At 44.9% G+C, this 18,903-nt stretch overlaps 1 protein-coding gene across 1 annotated transcript in view; it reads left to right on the top strand.

The window, feature by feature from the left end:
- The window catches only part of LOC123998997 (transmembrane protein 104-like), a 78,995-nt gene extending 60,845 nt beyond the window's left edge, over window positions 1-18,150 (top strand). Inside the window, exon 10 of the mRNA XM_046304301.1 lies at window positions 17,117-18,150. Within this exon, the coding sequence (XP_046160257.1) occupies window positions 17,117-17,880 (764 nt within the window). The 3' untranslated portion in view covers window positions 17,881-18,150. The remainder of the gene's footprint in view (window positions 1-17,116) is intronic.
- Window positions 18,151-18,903: the final 753 nt, after the last annotated feature.

Raw genomic sequence — 18,903 nt, 5'->3', positions numbered from 1 at the left:
CAACTGGAAGCCAGTGGAGAGAACGGAGGAGCGGGGTGACGTGAGAGAACTTGGGAAGGTTGAACACCAGACGGGCAGCGGCGTTTTGGATGAGTTGTAGGGGGTTGATGGCACAGGCAGGGAGCCCAGCCATCAGCGAGTTGCAGTAATCCAGACGGGAGATGACAAGTGCCTGGATTAGGACCTGCGCCGCTTTCTGTGTGAGACAGGGTCGTACTCTGCGGATGTTGTAGAGCATGAACCTACAGGAACGGGCCACCGCCTTGATGTTAGTTGAGAACGACAGGGTGTTGTCCAGGATCACGCCAAGGTTCTTAGCGCTCTGGGAGGAGGACACAATGGAGTTGTCAACCGTGATGGCGAGATCATGGAACGGGCAGTCCTTCCCCGGGAGGAAGAGCAGCTCCATCTTGCCGAGGTTCAGCTTGAGGTGGTGATCCGTCATCCACACTGATATGTCTGCCAGACATGCAGAGATGCGATTCGCCACCTGGTCATCAGAAGGGGGAAAGGAGAAGATTAATTGTGTGTCGTCTGCATAGCAATGATAGGAGAGACCATGTGAGGTTATGACAGAGCCAAGTGACTTGGTGTATAGCGAGAATAGGAGAGGGCCTAGAACAGAGCCCTGGGGGACACCAGTGGTGAGAGCGCGTGGTGAGGAGACAGATTCTCGCCACGCCACCTGGTAGGAGCGACCTGTCAGGTAGGACGCAATCCAAGCGTGGGCCGCGCCGGAGATGCCCAACTCGGAGAGGGTGGAGAGGAGGATCTGATGGTTCACAGTATCGAAGGCAGCCGATAGGTCTAGAAGGATGAGAGCAGAGGAGAGAGAGTTAGCTTTAGCAGTGCGGAGCGCCTCCGTGATACAGAGAAGAGCAGTCTCAGTTGAATGACTAGTCTTGAAACCTGACTGATTTGGATCAAGAAGGTCATTCAGAGAGAGATAGCGGGAGAGCTGGCCAAGGACGGCACGTTCAAGAGTTTTGGAGAGAAAAGAAAGAAGGGATACTGGTCTGTAGTTGTTGACATCGGAGGGATCGAGTGTAGGTTTTTTCAGAAGGGGTGCAACTCTCGCTCTCTTGAAGACGGAAGGGACGTAGCCAGCGGTCAGGGATGAGTTGATGAGCGAGGTGAGGTAAGGGAGAAGGTCTCCGGAAATGGTCTGGAGAAGAGAGGAGGGGATAGGGTCAAGCGGGCAGGTTGTTGGGCGGCCGGCCGTCACAAGACGCGAGATTTCATCTGGAGAGAGAGGGGAGAAAGAGGTCAGAGCACAGGGTAGGGCAGTGTGAGCAGAACCAGCGGTGTCGTTTGACTTAGCAAACGAGGATCGGATGTCGTCGACCTTCTTTTCAAAATGGTTGACGAAGTCATCTGCAGAGAGGGAGGAGGGGGGGGAGGATTCAGGAGGGAGGAGAAGGTGGCAAAGAGCTTCCTAGGGTTAGAGGCGGATGCTTGGAATTTAGAGTGGTAGAAAGTGGCTTTAGCAGCAGAGACAGAGGAGGAAAATGTAGAGAGGAGGGAGTGAAAGGATGCCAGGTCCGCAGGGAGGCGAGTTTTCCTCCATTTCCGCTCGGCTGCCCGGAGCCCTGTTCTGTGAGCTCGCAATGAGTCATCGAGCCACGGAGCGGGAGGGGAGGACCGAGCCGGCCTGGAGGATAGGGGACATAGGATGCAGAAAGGGAGGAGAAGAGGGTTGAGGAGGCAGAATCAGGAGATAGGTTGGAGAAGGTTTGAGCAGAGGGAAGAGATGATAGGATGGAAGAGGAGAGAGCGAAGGTTGGGACGGCGCGATACCATCCGAGTAGGGGCAGTGTGGGAGGTGTTGGATGAGAGCGAGAGGGAAAAGGATACAAGGTAGTGGTCGGAGACTTGGAGGGGAGTTGCAATGAGGTTAGTGGAAGAACAGCATCTAGTAAAGATGAGGTCGAGCGTATTGCCTGCCTTGTGAGTAGGGGGGGAGGGTGAGAGGGTGAGGTCAAAAGAGGAGAAGAGTGGAAAGAAGGAGGCAGAGAGGAATGAGTCAAAGGTAGACGTGGGGAGGTTAAAGTCGCCCAGAACTGTGAGAGGTGAGCCGTCCTCAGGAAAGGAGCTTATCAAGGCATCAAGCTCATTGATGAACTCTCCGAGGGAACCTGGAGGGCGATAAATGATAAGGATGTTAAGCTTGAAAGGGCTGGTAACTGTGACAGTATGGAATTCAAAGGAGGCTATAGACAGATGGGTAAGGGGAGAAAGAGAGAATGACCACTTGGGAGAGATGAGGATCCCGGTGCCACCACCCCGCTGACCAGAAGCTCTCGGGGTGTGCGAGAACACGTGGGCGGACGAAGAGAGAGCAGTAGGAGTAGCAGTGTTGTCTGTGGTGATCCATGTTTCCGTCAGTGCCAAGAAGTCGAGGGACTGGAGGGAGGCATAGGCTGAGATGAACTCTGCCTTGTTGGCCGCAGATCGGCAGTTCCAGAGGCTACCGGAGACCTGGAACTCCACGTGGGTCGTGCGCGCAGGGACCACCAGATTAGGGTGGCCGCGGCCAAGCGGTGTGGAGCGTTTGTATGGTCTGTGCAGAGAGGAGAGAACAGGGATAGACAGACACATAGTTGACAGGCTACAGAAGAGGCTACGCTGATGCAAAGGAGATTGGAATGACAAGTGGACTACACGTCTCGAATGTTCAGAAAGTTAAACTTACGTAGCAAGAATCTTATTGACTAAAATGATTAAAATGATACAGTACTGCTGAAGTAGGCTAGCTGGCAGTGGCTGCGTTGTTGACTTTGTAGGCTAGCTGGCAGTGGCTGCGTTGTTGACACTACACTAATCAAGTCGTTCCGTTGAGTGTAATAGTTTCTTCAGTGCTGCTATTCGGGGGCTAGCTGGCTAGCTAGCAGTGTTGATTACGTTACGTTGCATTAAGAGAACGACAATAGCTGGCTAGCTAACCTAGAAAATCGCTCTAGACTACAGAATTATCTTTGATACAAAGACGGCTATGTAGCTAGCTTTGTAGCTAGCTACGATCAAACAAATCAAACCGTTGTACTGTAATGAAATGAAATGAAAATGTGATACTACCTGTGAATGCGACCGGGTTGTTGAGTGCGAAGTTCTATTCGGAAGACGTTGGCTAGCTGTTGTCTAGCTAGCAGAGTCACCTACGTTAAGGACGACAAATAGCTGGCTAGCTAACCTCGGTAAATTAAGATAATCACTCTAAGACAACACACTCTAAACTACACAATTATCTTGGATACGAAGACAGCAAAGACAGCTATGTAGCTAGCTAACACTACACTAATCAAGTCGTTCAGTTGAGTGTAATAGTTTCTACAGTGCTGCTAATCGGTGGATGTTTGCTAGCTGGCTAGCTGGCTAGCTGCTGGGCAGAGCAGTGAAGACTACGTTAGGACGACGAAATACGATAATTACGCAATTATCTTTGATACAAAGACGGCTATGTAGCTAGCTAAGAAGAAATTGCTAAGATTAGACAAATCAAACCGTTGTACTGAAATAATGAAATGTAATGAAAAAGTTATACTACCTGCGGAGCGAAATGCCGATACGACCGCTCGCTCCAACCCGACTTTCAACAATTACTGGCACCTGTTTGAACTTATCACTATAAAAGACACCTGTCCACAACCTCAAACAGTCACACTCCAAACTCCACTATGGCCAAGACCAAAGAGCTGTCAAACCCCAAACAGCAAGCAATGCAGGTGTAGAAGCACGGTGGCTAGGAAAAACTCCCTAGAAAGGCCAAAACCTAGGAAGAAACCTAGAGAGGAACCAGGCTATGTGGGGTGGCCAGTCCTCTTCTGGCTGTGCCGGGTGGAGATTATAACAGAACATGGCCAAGATGTTCAAATGTTCATAAATGACCAGCATGGTCGAATAATAATAAGGCAGAACATTTGAAACTGGAGCAGCAGCATGGCCAGGTGGACTGGGGACAGCAAGGAGTCATCATGTCAGGTAGTCCTGGGGCATGGTCCTAGGGCTCAGGTCCTCCGAGAGAGAGAAAGAAAGAAGGAGAGAATTAGAGAACGCACACTTAGATTCACACAGGACACCGAATAGGACAGGAGAAGTACTCCAGATATAACAAACTGACCCTAGCCCCCCGACACAAACTACTGCAGCATAAATACTGGAGGCTGAGACAGGAGGTAGATCAGATTGTTGATTGTGGCCTGTGGAATGTTGTTCCCGCTGTGTGAAGTTGCTGGATATTGGCAGGAACTGGAACATGCTGTCGTATCCAGAGCATCCCAAACATGTTCAATGGGTGTCATGTCTGGTGAGTATGCAGGCCATGGAAGCACTGGGACATTTTCAGATTCCAGGAATTGTGTACAAATCCTTGTGACATGGGGCTCTTCATTATGCTGAAACATGAGGTGATGGCGGCAGATGAATGTCATGACAAAGGGCATCAGGATCTCATCACGGTATCTCAGTGGATTCAAAATGTGATTGTGTTTGTTGTCTGTAGCTTATGCCTGCTCCTACCATAACCCCACCGCCACCATGGGGCACTCTGTTCACAATGTTGACATCAGCAAACCGCTCGCCCACACATCTGCCCAGTACAGTTAACATCGGGTTTCATCCGGTCTCAGAAGATCTACAGGTGAAGAAGCCAGCTGTGGAGGTCCTGGGCTAGCATGGTTACAGGCCAGTTGGACGTACTGTCAAATTCTCTACACTGATGGTTTATGGTAGTGAAATTAACATTCAATTAATCTGGCAACAGATCTGGAGGATTTACTGCGGTCAGCATGCCAATTCATGCTCCCTCAACTTGAGACGTGTGGCATTGTGACAAAACTGCACATTTTAGTGACCTTTTATTGTCCCCAGGGATGGAAACAAATTTGTACACAACATGTTACCGAAATACGCTATTTGTGCATATGGGACATTTTGGGGGATATTTTATTTCTGCTCATGAGACATGGGAAGCACTTTACATGTTGCGTATATATTTTTGTTCTGTGTATATATTAGTTTTTTATGGCATGATGCTCTGGCCATAAACTTAAAGCGAGCGAGTGGGTTCAGCACAAAGGGTACCACTTCAAGGCAAATAATTGATTACCGAGCCAATGCATCGTCAGCCAAAATGTATTCTGGGTCTTTTTCTCCATGACTGTTATTAAGTCATTTATACAATCTTTAGCTGTCCTTCTCTCAAAGTTTACAGCCTCTGGCACCAGTTCAATGTTTCCGAGGTAACCTATGTGTTCCAATTCCTCAAACGTTTCCCATTTAAAAGCGATTTTGATTATGTATGTGGTCATTTCGAGGGCCTTGTGGTTAAAGAGGATGTGTTATGCTCTCAAGGCATTGATTGTCTGTCCTGTTAAAGATACTGTGCTTTATCGTTGCCCTGCAGCAAGACAATGGGACTCGGGAGTGATTCATTTCACCTGTTATCCATTTTATCACGTGTCCTCTGACTCCTCTCCTCACTCAGATTTAGCTCCACTCTTTTCACCCACTGAAGCTGCTGAGTTGGACACGTTGTTGGACTTGAATGCATACGCATGTACTGTAGCATAGCTTATGTCTTGGCGAAGGTTGTGACTTAACAAAGCTTTGGTCTCAGGGGAGGAATTTAATACCAACTAATAGTAAACGTCTTATTTCTGTCACAATGATGGGATTCATGATTGTTTTAAGAATGTCATTAGTATGCACTGTGAATACATCTCTGGATTAGGCCCATGGTTTTACACCTTCAGATACCAGGTATCTCCGAATCATCCTGTGACTCCTTCTCCGCACCTTAAAGCCCCCAACAGATCCTCATTAATGTTAATGAAGAGTTACTAACAAAACAAAACCCTCAAGTGTAAGAATATTTATTTTTTTATGAGACAGCTTATGAGGAGACTGAGAATGTCTTAAGACGTGTTTGAAACTCGTAACAATCCTCCAGGTTTTTTTTGTTTTCATTCAAATTATTTTCATAATGACACTGATGTTGTACAGTATGATACGTTTTTAGACAGCAATTATATTAATGTTCTTGTCATTCTGAAACCATATCACAACATCGTAGCACATTATTCACAGGATTCTCACCTATTGACAACTCATATATTTTAATAAGCAATTAGTACTACTGAGTTTTTCCTTTTTTTGCCAATCAGTATGCAGTTATCCTTAAAATATAACTGCATTATAGCAAACTGTCTTACAAAACTGACAGTGCATGTTAGTCACCTTTTTTCTTCATTTTTACATTAACCTGCATTTGGTGGATTGAATTACTTTCCACCACTTTTGGCTTCCCCATTTGGTGGATTGAATTACTTTCCACCACTATTTGTCTTCCCCATTCTCTGGATTGAATGACTTTCCACCACTTTTGTCTTCCCCCACTGAGGACACTACTTACATAGTAGTCCATATGTGTATTCCTCTTGTAACTCCATCTCCTGTCCCGGTTGTGATCCCATAACTCAGCTTGTAGCTGCTTCTGTCCATGGTCCCACTTCGCTGGAGCCATTAGAAACTTTGTGTAGCCCTGTTTCCAGACCCATTTGTGTTTCCCCTTTGTGTTCCTGTTTGTTATTCCTCCTACTCTATACTCGGTTCCCCTGACCCCTTTTAATGTCACATTTCTGTTGCCTGATGACCTCATAGGTTCTTAGTTGAATGACTATATAGCTCACATACTGCACCGTCTCTATGAACTCCCATAGGTGCTCACATGCTCGTTTGTTGAAACCCATCTCCATTGGGTGAGTTATGTGAATAGATAAAGCTTGCTGCCTTGTTACCTTGTCCCCATCCTCTCTAGCAGCACACTGTGAAGAGAAAGAGGGGGATCATTATCTGCACTCGACAGCAGACCGGGAGAAGGGTTAATAACCGGCACTTTAATTGATATTGAGTGGAGAGGAATAGACGGAAAGGCACCTAGCTCGGTAAACAAGCATTCATCACCCCTCTTCTGTCTCCACAGGGATGGATAGGTGAAGAACATCCGAGGCGCTATTTATTACCCTTACAGCCATGGCATATAGATCCTACTGTATGCTGGGAATGGGGAAATCATGCATTCTGAGAACACTGTCCTCCCACTGTCACATTTGTTTTTCTAGACATGGTGAGCTACACCACCCCAGCCAAGCTTTGTGTGGAGTAACCTCCGGCTCAATAGGAAAAGAGGCTGTGAAATGAACTAGAGCTGTTACTCTCTCTGGAGAAATGAATAGCTGAAACCACAGGCCCCAGCCCACAGTGATCTGTGGATCCCTATCCAGTCCATCGCACTGTCTTGGTTTAGGGAGTAACCAGGGAGCGTGACAGCTATCTATTGCCATTTCAAGCAGAGAGAGAGGGTAGTATGTGTTTTTGAAGGTCAGGGAGGGACCTCTACTAGTGGCTGATTGAGCGGAACCTAAGAGTCTTCCCAGAGAGGCTAATGCAGAGTGCATCTCACAGGGAATGTTGAAGTATGGCTTGGTGTTCATTAACTTTCCAACATCAGCACAGTTCAGAAGTCCTGAAAATTGCATTAAAGGAAAACTCCAGATTCGAATGCATCATTCCTTTTCTTATCACAACGGACATTACATTTAGACCACGGAGTTGTTCAGATAGAAAATAGGTCTTCAATCAAATGTATTTATAAAGCCCTTTTGACATCAGCCGATGTCACAAAGTGCTGTACAGAAACCCAGCCATTAAACCCCAAACAGCAATGCAGGTGTAGAAGTCTTAGTTTGACACTTCTCTTTCAGAATCAAAACATAAACAGAACTCAGATCCTAGGTCCGCTTTACTCACATCTCTGGTGACTTTTGATATATAGAGAAATACATGTTGCCAGCGTTTTTCCCTATTTGTTTTTGGGCACCTCTCCTTGATCCTGTTTAGCATTGGAGTTTGGTGTTTCATTTTGTAATGAGAACTTAGTTTTGATAGTGAACACAATTTCTAGGAGGTGATTAGGGGAAAACTTGGAAGGATGTCTTCTGCTGTGGTGTTGCCTGGGGTCAGTTGTAGCTCAATACCCTGACAACTAAGCCCTTAATCATGACTGTTGACTTCCGTCCCCCGCTCACCTCACCGTGTTGTCGTCGTCTTCTCCATTTCCTTGTCTGGGAGGGAGGTGAGGGAGGACTGAGAATGTAAGACACAGTGCTTCTAGAATGTAGTTTTAACCGCAGTTTGGTGTTGTAGTTTATGCTCTTTCTCAGGGTTTCGTCATTGATCTGCAGGAATACTAGAGGTCAAATGCACAACTTGCTTTGAACATTTTACGTTTGTCTCATTTGAAAAAAAATGTCAGGTCTGAACAGGATTTGATATTGAAGACAGAAGCAGATGAGAATTTGCTTTATTCTTATCTTGTCTGCCTTGTACGTCCATTGCATCATGAACCAAGCTTTCTATGCTCAATAAATTATTTGAAATGGTCAGAAGAAAAAATACATTTATATTCTGCACTCACTGAATGTTTAATTACTGTTGGATGGGTGTTTTAGCTAACCTGGTGCAACCACCCACTGAATTTACATAAACATTTGACTTCTATTAGTTTGTTATGCATTTTTTTTTAAACTGTCATCAGTAGCACAGAAGAGGTTGTTGGTTTAAACGTTTGCGGTTGAGAAGTTGAAGGGGGAAAGAAAAAAACTGACCTCAAGGCAGCCTCAAGCGGATGTGTTTTCGAGATCCCAGTGTTTGGAGCGTGGCTTAGCTCAGCCTTATGGTAAAGAAGGTAGGTGCATTTAATTTCTTATCTTTGGCCTAATGTGCAATTTGCAGCGGCATGGCTGAGTGATTGGACTAATTGGTGTTTTTTGAACACTGTAGATAACGTCATGGAGTTGAACTCTGCTCTGCCAGGTGGAGTTGAGCTGCTGTATGGGGTGTTAAATGGCAGCCCTGCTGCGATACTGCCAAGTGGTCTCATCATGGAGCACCTCGTTTAAAGGGCAACTCCACCACTTTTCAAACTCATTTTCATTATCTCCAGCACAATACGAGTGTCTACATATGTGAAAACTGCATTTCTATGTTTTATAGAAATAAAGAACATTAAAATGTTTTAAACACTATGAGATTTGTGGTGACGTGGGGAGCAAGAAAATACCCTCACTCTGGCTAGACACTTGTTGCAGGTTTTGAAAATCAGTTTTTAAATATTTTTTACTTTTAATCCTATCCTGTGATGAGATGTCCTTTCTTGTTGTTTTAACCTGTTGCGACGAGCAATCCCGTATCCGGGAGCATAATTATAGACTCAAGCTCATTACCATAACGCAACGTTAACTATTCATGAAAATCGCAAATGAAATAAATATATTGGCTCACAAGCTTAGCCTTTTGTTAACAACACTGTCATCTCAGATTTTCAAAAAATGCTTTTCAACCATAGCTACACAAGCATTTGTGTAAGAGTATTGATAGCTAGCATAACATTAAGCCTAGCATTCAGCAGGCAACATTTTCACAAAAACAAGAAAAGCATTCAAATAAAATCATTTACCTTTGAAGAACTTCAGAGGTTTTCAATGAGAAGACTCTCAGTTAGATAGCAAATGTTCAGTTTTTCCAAAAATATTATTTGTGTAGGAGAAATCGCTCCGTTTTGTTCATCACGTTTGGCTGAGAAAACCCCCCGAAAATTCAGTCATTAAAACATGAACTTTTTTCCAAATGAACTCCATAATATCGACAGAAACATGGCAAACATTGTTTAGAATCAATCCTCAAGGTGTTTTTCACATATCTATTCTGTCCTGTAGCTTAGTTGGTAGAGCATGGCGCTTGTAACGCCAGGGTAGTGGGTTCGATCCCCGGGACCACCCATCCGTAGAATGTATGCACACATGACTGTAAGTCGCTTTGGATAAAAGCATCTGCTAAATGGCATATATTATTATTATTATTATTATTATTCGATGATAAGTCACTCGTGGCAGTTTGGTTTCTCCTCTGTTCAAAATGGAAACATGCACGCACCTGGAGATTACACAATAGTTTCGACGGAGGACACTGAGCGGACACCTGGTAAATGTAGTCTCTTATGGTCAATTTTCCAATGATATGCCTACAAATACGTCACAATGCTGCAAACACCTTGGGGAAACGACAGAAAGTGTAGGCTCTCTCCTTGCACATTCACAGCCATATAAGGAGACATTGGAACACAGCGCCTCAAATCTGGCTCACTTCTTGTATGAAATTTCATCTTGGTTTCGCCTGTAGCATTAGTTCTGTGGCACTCACAGACAATATCTTTGCAGTTTTGGAAACGTCAGAGTGTTTTCTTTCCAAAGCTGTCAATTATATGCATAGTCGAGAATCTTTTCGTGACAAAATATCTTGTTTAAAACGGGAACGTTTTTCATCCAAAAATGAAATACTGCCCCCAGAGGTTCAAGAGGTTAACCTGTCTAGGACTGGCGGAACCCCCGCAACAGCCGGTGAAAGTGCAGGGCGCCAAATTCAAAACAACAAAATATCATAATTAAAATTCCTCAAGCATAAGCACAAGTATTTTACACCATTTTAAAGATTCAATTCTCGTTAATCCAGCCACAGTGTCTGATTTCAAAAATGATTTACAGCGAAAGCACCACAAACGATTATGTTAGGTCACCACCAAGCCACAGAAAAACACAGCCATTTTTCCAGCCAAAAGAGGAGTCACAAAAAGCTGAAATAGAGATAAAATTCATCACTAACCTTTGATGATCTTCATCAGATGACACTCAGGACTTCATGTTACACAATACATGTATGTTTTGTTTGATAAAGTTCATATTTATTTTTAAAAATCTGAGTTTACATTGGCACGTTACGTTCAGTAGTTACAAAACATGCCGTGATTGTGCAGAGAGCCACATCAATTTACAGAAATACTCATAATAAACATTGATAAAGATACGACTATTATACATGGAACTTTCAGATAAACCTCTCCTTAATGCAACCGTTGTGTCAGATTTCAAAAAAAACTTTATGGCGAAAGCAAACCATGCAATAATTTGAGTACAGCCTTTATACAACAAAGCAGCCAAAAAGATACCAGCCATATTGGGTAGTCAACATTACTCAGAAATAGCATTTTAAATATTCCCTTACCTTTGATGATCTTCATCAGAATGCACTCCCAGGAATCGCAGTTCCACCATAAATGTTTGATTTGTTCGATAATGTCCATCAGTTATGTCCAAATAACTTATTTTGTTAGGGCGATGGGTAAACAAATCCAAAAGCGATTTCAGGTCGCGCCGAACGTGGTACGAAAAGTTCGAAAAATTCATAAACATGCCACACACAGTATAGAATCAATCTTTAGGATGTTTTTTAACATAAAACGTCATTAATGTTCCAACTGGACAATTCCTTTGTCTGTACAAATGAACGTAGCTACCTTTCACGTGAGCGCGCCAGACCGAGGCTGTGGCTCTATGCCACAGACCATTCACTCAAAGAGCCCTTATGAGCCCGTCCTTTAGAGTAGAATCCTCAAAACAGGTTCTAAATACTGTTGACATCTAGTGGAAGCCTTGGGAAGTGAAACATAACTAATATCGCCCTGTATCTTCAAAGTGGGCTGAGTTGAAAAACTACAAACCTCAGATTTCGCACTTCCTGGTTGGATTTCTTCTCAGGTTGTTGCCTGCCATATGAGTTTTGTTATACTCACAGACATCATTCAAACAGTTTTAGGCACTTCAGAGTGATTTCTATCCAATACTAATAATAATATGCATATATTAGCATCTGGGACAGAATAGGAGGCAGTTCACTCTGGGCACGCTATTCATCCAAAAGCGAAAATGCTGCCCCCTATCCCAAAAAGTCTAACCGCAGATCATAGAAATACTGTTTTCACAAATTATGTAAATACTGGTTTGGTGCTAGAGGTAATGAATGGGAGGTTGAAAAGAGGTGGAATTTCCCTTTAATTAATGATGGGATGATTGCTGCAAAGGAGTGCTGCTGGAGTTGGACTTGGATTTTAATCTATTAAGCAATGGAAGTAGCAAGAGGCCAGTTTGTATACCAGTAGAGATGAATGTTCCTATCTACTGTCACAGCCTTTGCTAGAATAATATTCCATATGTCTTTTAATGTCAGAAAGATGAAAGTACATGAAAAGCCCTTGACCTGTCAACTGTTATTATAGACTCTTCTTACCACATCAAGCGCAAAAGCATTGCTACAGAGAGTGTACTACTCACAAAATCAGAACAGTGGTGTGCTTCAAAGCTTTGTGCTCCTTAATAAAGTCAAGGAAACCCGTCCCAGGGCAGCGGCTGAAGAGGAGTCCCTCTTCCACAGATACTGTATTCTACAGCTACTTGGGGGGTTGAGAGTGCTGGCCAACCTTGGCTTAACCGAAAACGCTTTGTTTGCTACCACTGGAGATACAACTGTAAGTGCCTCCCCTGGGGGGTGTTTAAATTGAAACATTCCCCACAAGGTCATTGCCATCCCCATTGAAGTGCTATATATCACAGATAGCAGTTATGTGGATGTGATATGTGACTGTTTGACACCTACACAATGCACTCAGTCCCTCCCCGATGCCGTGTGACGAGTGTAACCTGCAGACAGGCCTGAAGAGCAGAGAGTGTTAATGTAAAAGTCCAGGTAATCACCATATCATCAGAGATATCTCTGCAAAGAAAATGGCTCATCCCATCTGAATTCATTTGTTTTTCACCTGAGTGTCCATCGATGGAGAGGCAAGAAGGAGTTTCCATTGTTAATTGAGGGTTACCAGGAAGATGAAACGATTGCTTCAGTTTAGACTCCATCAGGAAGTCAATGGCACTGCCCTTTAGAGAGAGGAGAGCAATATGGCCGCAATAAGGAATGTAAAATGTATATATTTCTTGATGCAATAACTTATTTAATACTGGCTCTATGCTATCACCAATGGCTGGTAATCTTGTAATCTGACTAACTGCGTTGGATTTTCTCTCCAGACATACTGTCCCCATGCCTCTAAAGCCCTCCTAGTGATCAAAGATTTCCTCCTATTCTTTGCCGTTAGACAGATAAAACCAGTGAGATTCATAGCTAAGGCTGCACCAAGTACTATAAAACCCACACATGGTTGACCTAACTCGTGTAGCATGATCCAATTGCAAAGGAATGATGAATGAGTACATTATCAAAATGTACTTTGTTCTACTAGTGTTCAGTTCTTTCATCTGATCGACTTTCAATCTCTTTCAAAGATAAGAGGAGTTAGTTCAGTGCCTTAAGTAAGACAAATGAAGTCTTGTCTTTTAATGAGCACTAAAGCATGATAGTTGGGATCAGAGCCATAGAGAAATTCTCTGTCACTCCAACGTCTCTGCCATAGGAGAGAAATTCTGTCACTCCAACTTTAGGGGACAGAACTACAGTAGAAGGGTCAACTATGCTTTTTTACAGAACACTGTTTACCTTTGAACCTCACCTGTTCTCTATCACAGATGTGTGTTTGTCAAGCAGCTGCCAAAGTAATTATTTAAGTTGTGACCTGGCTATGGCTTCCCGATCTATAACCCAGAAGGTCGCACCAGTTATTTGGGTGGGTTCCATTCAGCCGCTCCAGTATACCTGCTCAAAATGGAGCCGTGTCAAAGATTGCTACCAATGTCATTCCATTCTAATACCATGTGATGCATCCTGAAAGTCATGGTTAAAAAAAGATCTTTCCCCCAAACTCTCCCTGCCCTTCACACTGTCTGATCAGCCTGTGTTGATACCCGCGGAGCCGCTATGCCTTTTTGCCATTCACTATCAATTTGAGGCGCGATGCAGAGCCTTCTTGTCCCAACCTTAGCCTGTGCCGCCGTATGGTGGGAAAAGAGCAAAGTTCTCTATCAGCTTTTTAAAGCGTGGCCCTTCCCTCATAAAAGAGCCAGTCACTGACCGTGTCAACAGGGGTTTTACAGTTCAAACCTTGCCGAGAGGAGTGCGCTGGGCTCCGGCATCAGAGGCAGATACATCAAGATGAAGAAGACTGTAACATAAATACCAGTGCCATTTTCCTCCAGGCTTCCATGGGCCTCACCGAGGGGATAAGAGGGGAGTGTGATGAATCACTGTGCTTGTTGCACCACGACAACCTAACATTTCAGCCTTGCTGGCAGAGAAAAGACCTGTTGCTCTGGTGAAGGTTAAGCATCTGTACACTAGGTGTGTGTGGCGTCCCATCCTATAAGACTCTTAATTAAACGCCCTCCGCCCATGTTCCTTCCTGTATAGCCTGTTACCGTTAATGTCAGGGAATAGAGGAGAAGCGTCTCCCGCTGTCTGTCGTCTGTCATGACCAGCGGGACGGCTCCTTTTGATGGCTGTTTCACACACAGTGGATGTACATTACTTCTCGGGGAGAGAGAGGGAGAGTACAGCAGGCAGACTGTCATACAGCACATTGTGTTCCATGCCTGAAGTGAGAGGGACAGCTGATGACTATCCCCACCTACAGTCTCATGTCCAGTTCGATGAAGATACAAAGACAACGTCACTACAATACATACTGTATTCCCAGAGTCCCAATGTGGCTCATGTTTTCACATTGAGTGTTGACCTCATCTGCATAGTTTTTCCATATGTTTTGACGTGATGTCTTTGGGGATTATACTTGTTGTGAAGGTGTTATTTGCTCTTATTTGCCGATGTATTTGCCGATGTCCAGTGCTGGTCCACTGCCCACTGTCCCATTCTCTACATAGACTGTGTTAAAACAGGATTCTGCTCTGGCTGCTTCTCCTGTCCTGAGCCAATGTTGACAATGGATGTAGGCCAGGTATCCTTTAAATCTTGACTATCTGAGCTTTAATCCTCAACAGGTAGGACTTTGGCCACTGCTGGGCATCTTTATCTCAGTGTCCACCCCAAACTAAGTCCACACAAAGCCCAAGGGAAAACTTGTTTTTAAGAGTATCCTGTCCTATTTTAAGATGAGTAAGTAATCACATTAGTCAAAATAAGATGTTTGCATTTAGCCTGTTAGTTAACAACTCTTGTTTTATCAACTCTTGTCAACTCATGTTCTCTCCAAAGGCATAATCCCACTACTTGTTAGCTATCCTACTACCTCTGTCATTGGTCGTTTTCCCCCATCCCCTCCTCGGAACATTTTGTCCTTGTAATTGGAGTGAATCATTTCATCCCCCTGACATACATTAAAGTGCCACGGCAGAAGTACACAGTACCTGATTAATAGGGGCAGATTAAAACTCCACGTTCCCAGCCCCTTTCCCCCTTGCTAGCTCTGGAATATTTCACCTGTGCCCTGAAGAGTGTAAAAAACCCTTACAGTGGAGGATTGGATCAGAGGACTCCACTCCTGTCCCGACCTCACCTGATGCTAGTGAGAGACCTTGAAGGAGGATGAGGCTGCCGGTGGCACCCCTCTCCCACGTCTCCTCCCTATACCCCCTCCCACCGCCCCAGTAGCTGCAGATGAATTGGTAATCCGCTGGCCCCTCACTCAGGCCCTATCTAAAGAGCCAATCCATCCTCCCCCCTGACACTGATGGGTTGCCTCTCCTGGCAATTGGGCCCAGATGGATGTTGAGATATTGCCGGCAAGTACAAGAGCGCTTTGGCTCTACTCTAACCTGCATAGCTACACAGGGCTGTGTGGGTGTGTTTTGAAGTGGGGTCCTAGTGGTATGGTGTAGTGGGGTGAGTAGTGAAGCAATGTGCGTTCTGAACGTCACCCCGTGTGAGTGTGATGAAAGCTGAGGAGTGGGCCGTGGAGTGCGTCTGTGACTGATTCCCAGTTTAATGGCCTGATTGGGTTTGGGAAGGTGAGGAGATTTGGGGGGGGGAGGGGCCTTGAGCCTTTAACAAGACTGGCATCCATGCTTAAAGCTCTGATTTAGTAACGCCCAGCCAAACAGCCACAGAGGCAGTCGCACCAATCGATTTGGGGATGGCCTTTGAACAAACAGTATGAGGTGGAGACGCTGACGCCTTTTGTACCACCCAGCCTCCAACCTCTGCTGACTTTGGTTTGGATGAACTGAGAGTCAGAGAGCTTTCACATAATGTATATTATCCATAGCATTCCTATAGGCTGTAGTCTTTGCCTGCGGGATAGTTTCTGGATCAGGCAGCTGGAAGGCAATATCTTAATAAGTGGTTTTAGTATTATCCTCATGAGGCATAAAGCTTCCTGCCCTTTGATGGGGGGGAGTTTAGTTCATAACGAGATGGACTGCATATTGTTTCTGCAGTCTGCTGACGGATGCTGGCTTGTGTTTCTACCTGGATGGCCATGCTCAGGCATTAGCAGCATGGAGGACAGAGGAGGAAGCTGAGTTATGTGTCTGTCCTGGCCAGCTCAGAACTCTCCCACAGCCCATTAGCGCCTAAACAATCTTGCCTTGTCAACATTAATCGCTTTCAGATTAGCAATGGTAAAAGGCTTGCCCTTTAAAAGGTATTTTTAAAAACAGTGGTGCTATAATGAAAGGTAGGGGTGGAGTAGGGGAGGGCTACATAAAGGGATCATTCCAGAGGTTTGGCCCTAATCTGACCTCTGGGATGTTGCAATATCTGGACCCATCAAAAGCATTCAGGGATAAAGCAGTGTGTAGCTTTGCCTAGTTGGCATGCACCGGATCACAATTTGGCATCAGAAATATACAATAATGTGAACCGGGTGAACCGAAGTCGAATGTCATAAAAATGTATCCTTAAATGCCTCCATGTCATTTCTTTACTTGGCCAATCCTATTACTGTTGTCATGAGATGATGTAGGTGTATTATAGATTTGGCCAATATTTAGCTTCCAATTTAATTAACTTTTTACATTAAATATTATACTTTACTCTTGAGGATTTTTGTGTTTTAGTTTGCATGCAACCAAGTAAAATATGGGTTTGATTTGGTCTAAATTGTCAAATGAAAGGAAATTTGAGCTTTATTTTACCGTAACAGCTTCCCTTTCAACTCTCCTAGTAGATAGCCTCAAGGGAGCCTTGATTTAAACTGCATGAGGCTAACAGTCCCTCTGTGGGATTACCTTTTGAAATGTCGTATACACACACACATTACTTGTTTGTTTTGGTGTTGTCACATCACTTAACTCCAGTACCCGCTGTTTTTCTGTGTGTCTTTCAGCGTTCACCATGATGATTATCCTGGCTCTGATCCGTATTGGTAAAGGCCGGGGCGAAGGCCACCCCCGTATGGCCCAGATCTCTGGGGTGCCAAACCTGTTTGGCGTGTGTGTCTACTCCTTCATGTGCCAGCACTCCCTGCCCTCCCTGGTGACGCCCATCTCTGATAAGAGGCGTGTGGGCACCCTGGTGGTGTGTGACTATGTCCTCATCCTTGGCTTCTACGGCCTGCTCTCCTTCACAGCCATCTTCTGCTTCGACAGCTCGCTGCTACACGACATGTACACCCTCAACTTCACTGACAACTGTGACGTGCTGGACATCCCCGCTTTGCGCTATTTCCTGGGCCTCTTCCCCGTCTTCACCATCAGCACCAACTTCCCCATCATCGCAGTCACGCTGCGCAACAACTGGAAGACCCTCTTCCACCGTGACGGGGGCACCTACCCCTGGGTGGTTGACCGCATCGTCTTCCCCCTCATCACCCTGGTGCCGCCCATCATCGTGGCCTTCTGCACCCACAACCTGGAGTCCCTGGTGGGCATCACGGGTGCCTACGCTGGCACGGGCATCCAGTACGTCATCCCCGCCCTGCTGGTGTACTTTGGCCGGCGCCACCTGGTGCCTATGCTGGGCACGGACGAGGTCAACAAGCACCAGTCCCCGTTCCGCCACACCTTCTGGGTGTGGTTTGTAGTGGTGTGGGCTACCTTCTGCCTCATGTTTGTCACAGCCAACATCATCCTGGAGGACACCAAGAAATGAGGACACGGACTGGTTGTGAAAGACCGGTTTCTCTGTGTGGGTGTCTTGTATTTCTACATTCTCTCTGAGGCCTTCCAGAACTTGGTACAGGTCGAACAGTGTGCCTTTTTATGCTGCTCTTGTAGCATGGGAACCCTTTTAATTACAGCTGTAATCAGCAGTTGAAACCATTATAAAGTGTCCTCCCCACCCCTGTGTCAGTAAATAGGATGGGACTGGAGAAATGTAACCATTATAAAGTGTCCTCCCCACCCCCGTGTCAGTAAATAGGATGGGACTGGAGAAAGTAAATAAAAAGGATGGGACTGGAGAAATGTAACTATTATAAAGTGTCCTCCCCACCCCCGTGTCAGTAAAAAGGATGGGACTGGAGAAATGTAACCATTATAAAGTGTCCTCCCCACCCCCGTGTCAGTAAATAGGATGGGACTGGAGAAATGTAACCATTATAAAGTGTCCTCCCCACCCCTGTGTCAGTAAAAAGGATGGGACTGGAGAAATGTAACCATTTTATCAAATTTATGGACTAGCCATCCATGATATCAAAATGATAGTTAACAATGTTTTAAAGCGATATAGTGTCTATTTACATTTACTTTGTTTACAACATTGGAGTACAACAAGCTTATATTATAGGTACTGGTCAGTTGTGAGAGTTGAACTAAGCGGATGAGGCATTTACAAGTTATATTCTTCAATAATCAATGGGCACATACATTTATTAATTATATCAACTGCAGATCACCCATTTTAAGAGTAATCTATACCATTTGTGGAAAGGGACCAAATATCTTGTGATTGTATGAAAGCTGCTACCGTATGTAGGAACACAAGGAAGAGGACCTTGTTCACTCTGTTCCAGTGTCCCTCTGTAGAAAAATACAAGCTGAACAATCAGACTGTATTAGCAAGGCATTGCACTACACAACAGCACTGTTTTTAAGCATATACAAAGAGCTGGTCAACTTGTTTCCAAATGCCTCATTTCAAAATAACTGAAGGAAGGATCGAGCAGGGAGGTGT

Source organism: Oncorhynchus gorbuscha, linkage group LG16 (assembly GCF_021184085.1).
Source record: "Oncorhynchus gorbuscha isolate QuinsamMale2020 ecotype Even-year linkage group LG16, OgorEven_v1.0, whole genome shotgun sequence".
Lineage (NCBI taxonomy): Eukaryota > Metazoa > Chordata > Actinopteri > Salmoniformes > Salmonidae > Oncorhynchus > Oncorhynchus gorbuscha.
The sequence above is the reverse complement of the archived record's forward strand: the minus strand, read 5'-3'. Positions and strand labels throughout refer to the sequence as shown.